General features: G+C 43.1%; 1 protein-coding gene across 1 annotated transcript in view; it reads left to right on the forward strand.

Moving 5' to 3' along the window:
• dnajc1 (DnaJ (Hsp40) homolog, subfamily C, member 1) overlaps positions 1 to 14,346 on the forward strand; it is a 329,426-nt gene that overhangs the window by 115,375 nt on the left and 199,705 nt on the right. The window contains exon 4 of the mRNA XM_041183360.1: positions 9,120 to 9,285. Coding sequence (XP_041039294.1) covers positions 9,120 to 9,285 — 166 coding nt within the window. The remainder of the gene's footprint in view (positions 1 to 9,119; positions 9,286 to 14,346) is intronic.

The following is a 14,346-nucleotide window of genomic DNA, read 5'->3' on the forward strand; positions in this document are numbered from 1 at the left end:
AAGTATGGTGTTTAACAGAAAATAGAGATTTTTTTCAAGAAAATTGAGGTTTTAAAAGCTACAATAAATATACCTGATAGATTTGGAATTTTGCTTTCATATCCAGCAGAAGAAATGTTCATTTGAAAAGTATCTACACAAATATTTTGAGTGCAAATGTGGTTTTTCAGTATAATCCTACCATGTAATTTTCTATCATTTTCAAATTCCATTCTGTTAAAACCCATCAGTGATGTGCTGAATGTCTGGTCTAGTAATTGGGTATTGTAGCTGATAAATTAGGTAAATTATCTGCCACTTACCTCTACTAATGCACTTTTTAAAATGTGATATATTGTGATTTTCAAATATGTCAGAACTCAAAATTTGAAAAAACAATCATTGGAAAGACTTAGTAAAGGGGTTCCAATGTGACACTAACATTTTTTAGTTAGCCATACCAACCAGCTACAGCTTAGTGGCTATTATTGACTACAAATAAGTAAATTTGACTGTTTGGAAGGTTGTGAAGTTATATTTCTGCCATTCTGTGGTATTATATGTACTCTATCCCTTTTGGAAAATAAATAGTACACTGTTGAGATACTAAAGGGGTAGAATCATAGAATGGTTACAGCACAGAAGGTGGCCATTTGGCTTTTCATATCTGTGCTGGCCCTCTGAAGGAACAATTCACCTAGTGCAATTCCTCTGCTTGTGGCCCCACAAATTTTTCCTTTTCAGATAATGATCCAATTCCCTTTTGAATGCCTTGATTGAACCTGCCTCCACCACACGCTCAGGCATTCCGGATCCCAATCACTCACTGTGGAAAAAGTTTTTCCGCGTGTCGGCATTACTTCTTTTACCAATTATTTTAAATCTGTGTCCTCTGGCTCTTGATTCTTCCACCAATGGGAACAGTCTCTTCCTACCTACTCTGTTCAGACCCTCATGATTTTGAATACCTCTATAAAATCTCCCCTCAGCCTGCTTTCCGCTATCTAATCTTTCTATGTAACTGATGTTCCTCATCCCTGGAACCATTCTCGTGAATCTTGTGCACCCTCTCCAATGCCATGACGTCTTTCCTACAGTGTGGTGCCCTGAACTGGGCGCTATACTCAGTTGAGGCCGAACCAGTGTTTTACACAGGTTTAGCACAACATCCTTGGTTTTGTGCACTATGCCCCTATTGATAAAGCCCTGGACGCCATTCGCTTTATTAACCACTCTGTCAACTAGTCTTGCCACCTTTAATCATTTATACACGTATACACCCAGGTCCCTTTGCTCCTGCACCCCCTTTAAATTATACCCTTTATTTTCTGTAATATAAAAACAAAATACTGTGGATGCTGGAAATCTGACATAAAAACTAAGTGCTGGAAATACTCAGGTTTGGCAGCATCTGTGGAGAGAGAAACAGTTAACGTTTTGAGTTGGATATGACTTTTCAAAACTGAAGGTAGAAATGTGGTGCATTTTATGCTGTTGAAAGGAGAAAGAACAAAAGGAGAAGTCTGGGATAGGATACAGGGTAGAGCAGATTAAATGACAACGATGTCATGGAACAAAAGGTGAAGAGTAGTAATGGTTATAGCAAAGAAATAAAGCATTTGTCCAGAGTGAGTGCAAATGGCAGAATAATTGCAGAATAATGAGCAGCTCTCATAGGAAGGATGTGATTGCACTGGAGGGGGTGCAGAGGAGATTCACCAGGATGTTGCCTGGGATGAAATATTTAAGTTATGAAGAGAGGTTGGATAGCCTTGGATTGTTTTCATTGGAGCAGAGAAGACTGAGGGGCGACCTGATCGAGATGTACAAGATTATGAGAGGCATGGACAGGGTGAATAGGGAGCAGCTGTTCCCCTTAGTTGAAGGGTCAGTCACAAGGGGACATAAGTTCAAGGTGAGGGGCAGGAGGTTTAGGGGGGATGTGAGGAAAAATTTTTTTACCCAGAGGGTGGTGACTGTCTGGAATGCTCTGCCTGGAAAAGTGATGGAGGCGGGTTGCCTCACATCCTTTAAAAAGTACCTGGAACCATATTTGCGAATCTTTTCTACGCTCTCTAATGCCTTCATATCTTTCCTAAAGCCCATATTTGGATAATTGAATTCTCCATTGTAGCTTCTCTATAATTCTTGAACTGCACTGTAATTTCGTTGCATATTTGTACCTCTACATCTTTCTCACTAGCTGGTGGGCTATAGACTAAACTGCAAAATGTAATTGCATCTTTTTGTTCCTTAAGCAAGTCCAATAAATTCTGCCCTTGACCCTTCCTGGGATATCACCCCTCTGTGGTGCTGCAATGTTCATAGGACTTGGGAGCAGGAATGGGCTATTTGGCCCTTTTAAGCCTCCTTAAAAGGACATGATCATGGCAGACAGATCTGATGTGGTCTCAACTCCTTTCCTGTTTGCCCCCCATAACCCTTGAGTCACTTGTCAGTCAAAAATCTGTCTAACTTCACCTTGAATAAATTCAATAACCCAACCTCCACTGCTTTCTGAAGAAGAGAATTCCACACGCTAACAATCCTCAGAGAAAAAAGTCTCCTTATCTTAGTCTTAAAAGGGAAACTTCTTATTTTAAAACTGTTTCTCCTAGTTTTAGACTTCACCCACAAAAGGAAACATCCCCCCTCCCCCCCTCCCTTACTTGCCTAGCTGCCTTGGTGTTATCGGCAAGTTTAGCTACCACATATTTGGTCTCCTCATCAAGTCATTGATATAGATCATAAATAGTTGAGGCTCCAACACTGACCCTTGTGGCACTCCATGAGTTACAAATTGACAACCTGAAAATTACCCATTCAATATTGCCACCCATCCTTCTTTCCTTCCTTTCATGTCTTTCTAACACTTTTTATCCAGGATATTTAATAACCAGGTCCCTCTTTGAGCCAGGCCTCTGTTTGCCAAAGCATATTTCCATCTGCGTCTGCAACTCACCGATTTTATATACCATACTCCTCGCATTCACAGTCATGCACTGTAACTAATTTAAACTTTAGTACTTTTCCTCTTACAATGAACTTCCTAATACCTTATTATTTCCTATTCTAGTACTATCTGTCTCTCCCAATACTCTAGGCACCTTGGTATCCTTCTCTAGTACTACCTCCTGGTTCCCACACCTCTGCCAAGTTAGCTTCAACCATACCCAATGGCACTAGTAATGTACCCTCCAAGGAAATTGGTCCCGGTTCTGTTTAGGCACAACCGGTTCGGCATGTACAGGTCCCATTTCCCTCAGAACTGGTTCCAATGTTCCCAGAACCTAAAGTCTGCTTCCTGCACCATCACTTCAGCCATGCATTCATCTGCGCTATCCTCCCATTTTTATACTAACTTGTGTACGGAGTAATCTGGAGATTATACTTGAGGTCTTGCTTGTAAATTTGCTAGCTTGTTCCCTAAATTCTGACTTCAGGTACAAATCCCACTTTCATATTGGTACCAACAATATAGAACCACAACCACTGGCGTTCACCCTCCACCCTCCAGGTACTCTGGAACCATTCAGTGACATCCTTGACCCTGGCACCAGGGAGGCAACATAGCATCCTGGATTCATTTTGGCTGCATAAAGACCAGTCTGTTCTCCTAACTATCAAATCTCCCATCACTGTTGCTATCCCAGTTTACTTCGTGCCCCCCTTTTTAGCGGAGTACTTTGTATCTATCTTTATTAGAGGAGGGATCCTGACCACATCACAACATAGGAGGAAATAGCCTACCAATTGAACATGTTAAATAAAGAGGCAGCACTTAAAAGCTTGGCAGTGTTCACAAAAGAAACGTTATCCAGTCCGAATGGGATGCATCTTCTGTTGAGGGAAGTAAAAGTGGAGTTTGCAGAGTATCTGCCACAATTTTTCAGTCCTCCATGGGTATGTGAATCTTGCCAAAAAACTGAGGATTACAAATAAATCCCTGTTCAAAATAAAAAGGAGAGGGATAAGCCTGGCAAATATAGGCCAATCAGCCCACTGTTGATTCAGAAACTGAGGCTTTAATCTGGAACAAAATTCTTGGCACTTGGGGAAAAATATGGGTTAATAAATGAAAGCCAGCACAGATTTGTTAAAGGTAAATTGTATTTGATTAACATGAGACTGATTCTGCCGATGTACAAAGCTGTGGGTAATGAAGTATATTGCAATGCATTGGTACATCTGTGCTGGTATTAAAATAGCAGATACTCAGACTCATCTCGAGTGATGTCATTGAAAATCTGGCCGGGGTAATAACTACCTTAAATATTTCAGAATTGGATTGTTGTAAAAAAGCGCACTTTAGGGTATCTGTTTATTATAAGACAATAAGATGTAGGAGCAGAGAGTGTGAGAGGAGGACCCTGGGACAGGCAGTCAGCAACACCTAGAAAAGAATACGCGAGGAGGACCCTGGGACAGGCAGTCAGCAGCACCTAGAGGATCTAGTCTATCTAGAGGATCGAGTCTATACTCAAGTAGGAGTGAGGTTAAAATAAAAGCAAGGTTCCATATTCTATTTAGTAAAGATATTCCTGGGGAGCTCAGTCCCATGATTTGCACATCCTGCACTATGTGGGGAATCCTAGATCCTCCTGGCAGTCCATGTGTGCAGGAGGTGCCTCCGACTGGAGCAACTTGAGCTCTGGCTTTGGAGCTTGAGCAGCAGCTGGGGCCAAATGGTGCATTCATGAGGCTGAGAGGTTCATGGATAGCATGTTTCAGGACAAGGTCATCCCGCAGTTTAAGGATGTGCAAACAGAGAGGGAATGGGTGACTGCCAGACAGAAGTAGTGGATCAGGTAGGTAGTGAGGGAATCCCTGAATGCATCTAGCTCACAAACTGTTTTTTAGCCTTGGAAAATTGTGAGAGTGATGGTTTCTCTGTGGAGGCCGACTAGAGCCAGGGCCATGGCACTGTGGGTTGTCCAGCTGCTTGGGGGGATGAAAAAGTATGGAAGGGCAGCAGTGGTAGGAGATTCATTAGTGAGGGGAGTAGGTAGGCACTTTTGCGGCTGTAGACATGAATCCAGGATGGTATGTTGTCTCCCGGGTGCCAGAGTCAAGGATGTCACGGAATGGCTGCAGGTCATTCTGAAGGGGGAGGATGAACAGCCAGAGGTCACGGTTCATGTTAGGACCAATGACTAAGGAAGAAAGAGAAATAAGGTACTGCAAGCAGACTTTAGAGAGTTAGGTAGGAAATTGAAAAGCAGGACTTCAAAGGTAATAATCTCCGGATTACTCTTGGTGCCATGCAGGATTGAGCATAGGAACAGAAGGATAGAGCAGATGAATGTGTGGCTGGAGTGATGGTGTAGGACGGAGGGCTTTAGATCCTTGGGGCTTTGGGACTGTTTCTGGGGGATGTGGGACCTGTACAAGTTTTATAGGTTACATCTGAACAGGGATGGGACCAACATCCTCGCGGGGAGGTTTGCTAATGTTGTTGGGGCGGGGATGGGTCCTGGAAAAGTAGTTCAGAGGGGAGAAAAGCTGGGATGGAATTAAAGTTAAATCGCTAGTAAGTGAGTCTGGAAGGCAGAGGCAATATAGGCTAGATAAGAAAGAAGAGAGTTTAGCAAGGCTAAATGGAATAAATTTTAATGCAAGCAGCCTGAGGAATAAGACAGACGAGCTGAGGGCACAGGCACGTGGGAGTATGATATCATAACTGTGACCGAGACATGGCTAAAAGGGCTGGATTGGCAGCTCAACGTTCCTGGTTATAAGGTATTCAGTGAAATAGAGAGGGGGATAGAAGAGGAGGGGGAGTTGCAATATTGATCAAGGAAACAATTATAGGGGAGAGGAGTGATGATATCTTGGAAGGATCATCAAATGAGGCCATATGGGTAGAAGTAAAAAAACACAAAAGGAGCAAATGCGCTGTTGGGTGTGTACTATAGGCCCCCAAACAGTCAGGGAGAGATAGAGGATCAAATATGTAATTAAATTTCAGAGAAGTGTAAGAATGATGAGGCAGTAATAATAGGGGATTTTAACTACCTAGATATTAACTGGGATAGTTTTCAGTGTGCAAGGTAGGGAGGGAGCAAAATTCTTAAGTTGCGAACTTTTTTAGCCAGAAAGCCCAACAAGGAAGCGGGCAGTTCTGGACCCAACATTCGGAAGTGAGCCCGAGCAGGGGAGCATTTTGGAGATAGTGACCATAACTCGGTTAGATTTAGGATAGTTATGGAAAAGGATAAGATTAGGCCGGGAGTATAAGTTCTAAACTGGGGAAAGGCTAATTTTACTAAGATGAGATACAATGTGGCCCAAATGGACTGGGAGCAGCTACTTGCAGGTAAAATTGTGTCAAGAGCAGTGGGAGGCATTCAAGGAGGTAATAGTGAGAATACAGGGAAAACATGTTCCGTAAAGACAAAGGGGGGCCAAGTCAGGAGAACCCTGGATGTCAAGGGACATAAAAGGATTAAGAAAAAAGGAGAAGCTTAAGGTAGATACCGAGGGCTCAATACGGCAGAATCCTTAGAGGAGTAAAACAAGCGGAGGGGAACTTAAAAAGGAAATTAGGAAAGCTAAAAGAGTGCATGAGAAAGCATTGGTGGGTAAAATAAAGGAAAACCCAATGGAGTTTTAAAATTATATAAAGATAATAACCAGGGAAAGAGTAGGGCCTATTAGGGACCATAGAGGTAATGTGTGTGTGGCCCTGGAAGATGTAGGCACAGTCCTCAATGAATTCTTTGCATTGGTCTTCACAATGGAAAGGACGATGCAGGTATAGACATCTGGGTGAAGGATTATGAAATATTAGAGGAAATTAACAGAGAGAGTGGGTTTAGCAGCCTTAAAAGTGGATAAATCTGCAGGCCCAAATGAGACGTATCCCAGGCTATTGAGGGAGGCAAGGGAAGAGATATCGGGCCCTGACAGTAATTTTCAAATCCTCTCTGGCCACAGGTGAGGTGCTAGAAGACTGCTAACATTGTCCCATTATTAAAAAAGGGAGGAAGGGATAGACCAGGAAATTACAGGCTAGTCAGTCTAACCTCGGTGGTGGGGAGGTTACTAGAAAGAATTCTGATGAACAGAATATATCTACACGTGGAGAGACATTGATTAATCAGGGATAGTCAGCATGGATTTGTTAAGGAAAGGTCATGTTTGACAAATTTGATCAATTTTTTTGAGGAGATAATCAGGAGTATTGATGAGGGTAATGCATTTGATATGGTCAACATGGACTTTAGCAAGGCTTTTGATAAGGTCCCTCATGGCAGACTGGTCAAGAAAGTATGAGCCCATGGGATCGAGGGCAAAGTGGCACATGGGATTCAAAATTGGCTGAGAGGCAGGAAGCGGAGAGTGATGGTAGAGGGATGTTTCTGTGACTGGGATTCCACAGGGCTCGGTGCAGGGGCCCTTGCTGTTTGTGGTATAGATAAATGATTTGGACTGAAATGTAGGGGATATGATCAAGAAGTTTGCAAGTGACCTGAAAATTGGTAGGGTGGTAAATAGTGAGGAGGATATTCGTAAACTGCAGGAGGATATCAATGGACTGGTCAGGTGGGCAGAGATGTGGTAAATGGGATTCAACCCAGAAAAGTGAGAGATAATGCACTTGGGGAGGGCCAACAAGGCAAGGGATTACACTATGAATGGTAGGACCCTGGAACGTACTGAAGATCAGAGGGACCTTGGTGTGCATATTCACAGACCCCTGAAGCTAGTAGGGCAGGTAGGTAAGGTGGCTAAGAAGGCATACAAGGTACTTGCCTTTATTAGCTGAGGCATAGAATACAAGAGCAGGAATAATGCTGGAACCGTAAAATGCTGGTTAGGCCACAACTGGAGTACTGTGTGCAGATCTGGTCACCACATTATGGGAAGGATGTGATTGCACAGGAGAGGGTGCAGAGGAAATTTACCAGGATGCAGCTGAGGCTGGATGGTCTGAGCTATAAGGATAGGCTGGCATTGTTTTCCTTGAAGCAGCAAAGGTTGAGAGGGGACCTGATAAAGGTGTATACGATTATGAGGGGCATAGTTAGGGTGGATAGGAAGGCACTTTTTCCATTAGCAGAGGGGTCAATAACCAGGGGGCATTGAGTTAAGACAAGAGGTAGAAGGCTAAGCATGGAGTTGAGAAACTTTTTCACCCAGATGGTGGTGGGAGTCTGGAACTCACTGCCTGAGAGGGTTGTTGAGTCAGAAACTCTTGTAACATTTAAGAAGTATTTAGATATTCACTTGCGTTGCCATAGCCTCCAGGGCTATGGGCCAAGCGCTGGAAAGTGGGATTAGTGTAGTCAGATCTTTGTTGACCGGCACGGATACAATGGGCCGAATGGCCCTTTGTGTGCTGTAAATGCCTGAGAGAATTAGGCCATTTTGGCCCATTGAGTGTACTCTGCCATTCAGTGAGATGCTTTGCCATTCCATGAGACTTAAAAGATGGCTAGATGATTTTTGCCCAGATATTTGGTAGTGCTGCTTTTCATCTAGCCACTAGGAGGTGCCTAGGCATGGCCATGAGTTCCAAACTCATTTTAACAATAGTTATCCTCATGAACCTGGGAAGTACCTGGGAAGGGGAAGTACTCAGTGACCGTGGAGCAGCACATTCACCACCATGCTGCTGTTTAAGTTAAAACTATCTATATTTTGCTTGTGCAACAGCATATCCAGCAATCAGAGGCATCTCCATTTTGTTTTTCCTTTCAATGTAATGCTTGTCTTCTGAGAGTTATGGGGCTTTTTTCAACTTGTGGATTAAATGAGTTGAGTATATTTTGCATGAAATTGACATGATTTTCTTTTGTAAATGGCAATTGGTAAAACTCACCTTGAATACAGCTATTAACATGCTTAGAAATAATACAATGGTGTAACTAAACTGTTAGTGCCACAGGCCTATTATTTGTTGGATCAAAGACAACCTACAGAGCAGTTTCTGAAATTTTCTTTATTCTTGGATGAAATCCCTACCCACAGACGTAGTGCATGGAGTGTAAGTTTTTAGTTTGTGCCAAAACTTGAGTATTAAGCAATTGACATAAATTACAAAACATTCTTGAAAGGAGAATATTTTTTAATCCACGATTCTCTGCAACAGCCTTTCAGATATTTAGATTGTACCTATTTTTTTTTCTTGTTTGCAGATATGATGAAGTTTTGGAAAATGGCCTGCCGGATTGGCGACAGCCTGTTTTCTACTACCGGAGAGTGAGAAAGATGAGTAATGTGGAACTTTCACTGCTGCTTTTCATTATCCTGACTGTGGGGCATTATGCTGTGGTTTGGTCAATTTACTTTGAGAAACAACTGGTAAGTTTATGTGGATATAGGATAGAGCATGCTGTTTTGAGGAAAAATGTTGTTTAACTTATAATAATATTCTAAAAAAAATAAATCTACATTTGTAAACCGTCACCCTACCATGGATAGTGTCTTATTGTTAAAAGTCCATACAACAAGTTTAAATGCGTGTATTAATATACATGGCAGAATGTTGTAGTAGATGAATATTCTGATTTACAAACTTCTTTCTGGTATTGCACATTTTGTTGAACTTTGAATTTTAGCAGGAATATGTGTGTGTACGTGTTTGTTTTCTATGCCATGGACTGATCAATTGAATTGATTTGAACTGATGGAGAAGAATAATTTGTAAAATGGGGACTGAAACCCACTGAAATCTGTCACTGAACACCTGCAGGGCATCCTGAAGGGGGAGGGTGATAAGGCAGAGGTCATGGTACATGTTGGTACTAATAACATAGGTAGAAAGAGGGATGAGGTCTTGCATCAAGAATTTAGGGAGTTAGGCAGTAGACTAAAAAACAAGACCCCTCAGGTTGTAATCTCTGGATTAATCCCAGTGCCATGTGCTAGCGAGCTCAGAAATAGGAGAATAGCGCAGATGAGACGTATCCCAGGCTGTTGAGGGAGGCAAGGGAAGAGATATTGGGCCCTGGCAGTAATTTTCAAATCCTCTCTGGCCACAGGTGAGGTGCTAGAGGACTGCTAACGTTGTCCCATTATTAAAAAAGGGAGGAAGGGATAGACCAGGAAATTACAGGCTAGTCAGTCTAACCTCGGTGGTGGTGAGGTTACTAGAAAGAATTCTGATGAACAGAATATATCTACACATGGAGAGACATTGATTAATCAGGGATAGTCAGCATGGATTTGTTAAGGGAAGGTCATGTTTGACAAATTTGATCAATTTTTTTGAGGAGATAATCAGGAGTATTGATAAGGCAGAGGTCATGGTACATGTTGGTACCAATGACATAGGTAGAAAGAGGGATGAGGTCTTGCATCAAGAATTTAGGGAGTTAGGCAGTGGACTAAAAAAGAAGACCTCTCAGGTAATAATCTTTGGATTACTCCCAGTGCCATGTGCTAGCGAGCTCAGAAATAGGAGAATAGCGCAGATGAATATGTGGCTTAAGGGCTAGTGCAGGATGGAGGGCTTTAGATTCCTGGATCACTGGGACTGTTTTTGGGAAAGGCGGGACTTGTACAAGCGGAACGGTCTACATCAGAATCAGAACGGGACTAGCATCCTTGCAGGCGGGTTTGCTAGTGCTGTTGGGAGGAGTTTAAACTAATTCAGCGGGGGAAGGGACACAGAATGTTAGCAGAACAGGGATACATCATAATATAGTTAAACAATCAAGTCAGGGGGAGTACAGCTGCATTAAGTCTCGAGGGAGTAAGGCAAGGCTGGATGGCCTCTACTTTAATGCCAGGAGTATTACAGGTAAAACGGATGAGTTAAAGGTGAGGATTGACACGTGGAATTGTGATATAGTAGCCATCACTGAGATGTGGTTGAGGGAGGGGCAGGATTGGCAGCTCAACATTCCATGATATAGCATCTTCAGGTCAGACAGGGGGGGGAGTAAAAGAGGAGGAGGCATTGCATTATTAGTTAAGGAGTCAGTTACTGCAGTAAAGAGAGATGATATCTTGGAGGGGGCATTGAATGAAGCTTTGTGGGTAGAGCTTAGGAATAAAAAAGTGGCAGCCACATTGTTAGGTGTTTATTATAGACCCTCAGATAGTCAGCGGGAAATTGAGGAGCAATATGTGCACAATTTGCGGAGGTGTGTAAAAACAATAACAACAGGGTAATTATATTAGGTGATTTCAACTTTCCCAACATTAATTGGCTTGGATGGAGTAGATTTCTTGAAATGTGTACAGGAGAACTTTTTAGGTCAATATGTAGAGGGTCCAACAAGGGACGGCGTAGTGCTGGACCTAATTCATTCTAGGGAATGAAGCCGGACAGATGGCTGAGGTGGTGGGGGAGCATTTTAGTGATAGCGATCACAGCATGGTACAATTTAAGCTTGTTATGGACAAAGAAATCGACAAGTTGCAAAAAAATGTTTTGGACTGGGGGAGGGTGGATTTTAGTAAAATAAGGCAGGATCTGGCCAAGGTAGATTGGAACAGCTACTTGTGGGGAAATCTACAGAGGAGCAGTGGGGTCGTTCAAAAAGGAAATGGGGAGGGTACAGGCTCAACATGTTCCCTCTAGGGTGATTTGAAGGAGTAACAAACCCAGAGAACCATGGATGACCAGAGATATTCAGGTTACGATGAGAAGGAAAAGAGAAGCTTTTAGCAGGTACAAGGGAAGCAAATCAGCGGAGGTATTAGTGGAGTACAGAAAGTGCAGGGTGGAGCTTAAGAAAGCAATTAGAAGAGCAAAGAAGGGATATGAGAAAGCTCTGGCTGGTAAAAGTAGGAAAAATCTCAAGATATTCTATAAGTATATCAATGGGAAGAGGATAACCAGGGAAAGAGTAGGGCCCATAAGGGACCCAGAGGGCAATCTATGGGTGGAGCCAGAGGACATCGGTAGAGTGTTGAACGAATACTTCACATCCATCTTCACCCAAGAGAATGAGGATGAAAGGTATGGAATTCTAGGAGAGAGACTGCGAGGTTCTTGAGCAAATGGATATTGGGAGTGACAAGGTATTGGAGGTGTTGGCAGGCTTAAAAGTGGACAAATCTCTAGGTCCCGATGATTTGTGTCCCAGACTGCTGAGGGAGGCAAAGGAGGAAATCACATGGGCTCTGACCCAAATTTTTGATTCCTCTCTGGCCACGGGGGAGGTGCCAGAGGACTGGAGAACAGCTAATGTGGTTCTGCTATTTAAGAAGGGTTGTAGAGATAAGCCAGGGAATGACAGGCCAGTGAGTCTCGCGTCAGTGGTAGGGAAACTATTGGAGAAAATTCTGAAGGACAGAATCTATCTCCACTTGGAGAGGCAAGCTTTGATCATGGATAGTCAGCATGGCTTTGTCAGAGGGAGGTCATGCCTAACAAATTAGATTGAATTTTTTGAGGAAGTGACCAGGTGTGTGGATGAGGGTAGTGCAGTTGATGTAGTTTGTATGGATTTCAGCAAAGCCAAGGTCCTACATGGGAGACTTATAAAGAAAGCAAATTCACATGGGATACAGGGTAATTTGATAAGGTGGATTCAAAATTGGCTTAGTTGTAGGAGACAGAAGGTGATGACTGAAGGCTGCTTTAGTGACTGGAAGCCAGTGATCAGTGGCATACCACAGGGATCTGTGCTGGATCCCCTAGTATTTGTCATTTATATAAACGACATAGATGACTATGTGAGGGGTAGGATTGGTAAGTTTGCGGATGACATAAAGATTGGCTGGGTGGTTAACAGCGAGGTTGAGTGCCTTGGGCTAAAGGAAGATATAGACGGGATGGTCAAATGGGCAGATAAGTGGCAGATGGAATTTAACCCTGAAAAGTGTGAGGCAATACACTTTGGAAGGAGTAGTTTGACAAGGAAGCATTCAATGAATGGCATGACACTAGGAAGTTCTGAGGAACAAAGGGGCCTTGGCGTGTGTGTCCATAGATCTCTGAAGGCAGAGGGGCATGTTAGTGGGGTGGTGAAAAAGGCAAATGGGACACTTGCCTTTATCAATCGAGGCATAGATTACAAAAGCAGGAAGGTCATGTTGGAGTTGTATAGAACCTTGGTGAGGCCACAGCTGGAGTACGGTGTGCAGTTCTGGTTGCCACATTATAGGAAGGATGTGATTCCACTGGAGGGGGTGCAGAGGAGATTCACCAGGATGTTGCCTGGGATGAAATATTTAAGTTATGAAGAGTGGTTGAATAGACTTGGGTTGTTTTTGTTGGAGCAGAGAAGACTGAGGGGGTGACCTGATTGAGATGTACAAGATTATGAGGGGTATAGACAGGCTGGATAGGGAGCAGCTGTTCCCTTTAGTTGAAGGGTCAGTCACAAGGGGGCATAAGTTCAAGGTGAGGGGCAGGACATTTAGGGGGGATGTGAGGAAAAATTTTTTTACCCAGAGGATGGTGACAGTCTGAAATGCACTGCCTGGGAGGGTGGTGGAGGTGTGGTGCCTCGCATCCTTTAAAAAGTACCTGAATAAGCACTTGGCCCATAGCCTTGAATGTTATGACATGCCAAGTGCTGGTAAATGGGATTAGGTAAGTAGGTCAGGTGTTTTTCATGTGTTGGTGCAGACTCAATGGGCCGAACGGTCTCTTCTGCATTCTGTGATTCTGTGAAAACGATTCAGCTTAAAATAAAGTATTACAAAATGGTGTGGTTTTGGAAAGGGACCAAGGATTTTCATCTGATTCAATCGTTAGCATTTTACACTGTGTGTACTGACCCAGGCAGCTGTTTCTCTGCTGTGAGGCTATGTTTTTGGTGAAAAGATGGCCAGGGACTGCCTGCTGATTTCTGTTTAGCGACCCAAGCTAGGATTGTGTTGGAATGCTGGGTGAAAATGGGATTAAGTTTGATGTATAAGTGTTTTAGTCCCTGCTGTAGCCTGCAGATAAGTGGTACCAGACTTGCAGATGGTAACTTGTGTGAGTTATTTGTCAGGGTGCTGACACCGGCTGAGTTGAAACTTAGTGTGATGATGATTATCATTTGCTAGTACATCCTTTGTAATGGACTCATTCTGAATCTGAAATGTACAAAAATGCTGTGTAAAGTTATCTTACATGACATGACAGGGAAGTACTGAACAAGTGCAATATGGTTTTGTTTAAATGCCTTTCATATTATTCACTCTTGGGCTGTGGGCATCGCTGGCAAGGCCAGCATTTATTGTCAATCCATAATTGGCCTTGAGAAGGTGGTGATAAGCTACAGTCCATGCGATATAAGTACCCCACAGAGCTGTAAGGGAGGGAGTTTAGTGTTCTGACCCAGCAACAGTGAAGGAATGCTGAGGTTCCAAGTCAGGATGGTGTGTGATTTGGAGGGGAACTTGCAGATGGCGGTGGTCTCATTGGTTCGCTATCCTTGTCCCTCTAGGTGGCAGAGGTTGTGGGTTTACAAGGTG

This window comes from Carcharodon carcharias, chromosome 3 (genome assembly GCF_017639515.1).
Source record: "Carcharodon carcharias isolate sCarCar2 chromosome 3, sCarCar2.pri, whole genome shotgun sequence".
Taxonomy (NCBI): domain Eukaryota; kingdom Metazoa; phylum Chordata; class Chondrichthyes; order Lamniformes; family Lamnidae; genus Carcharodon; species Carcharodon carcharias.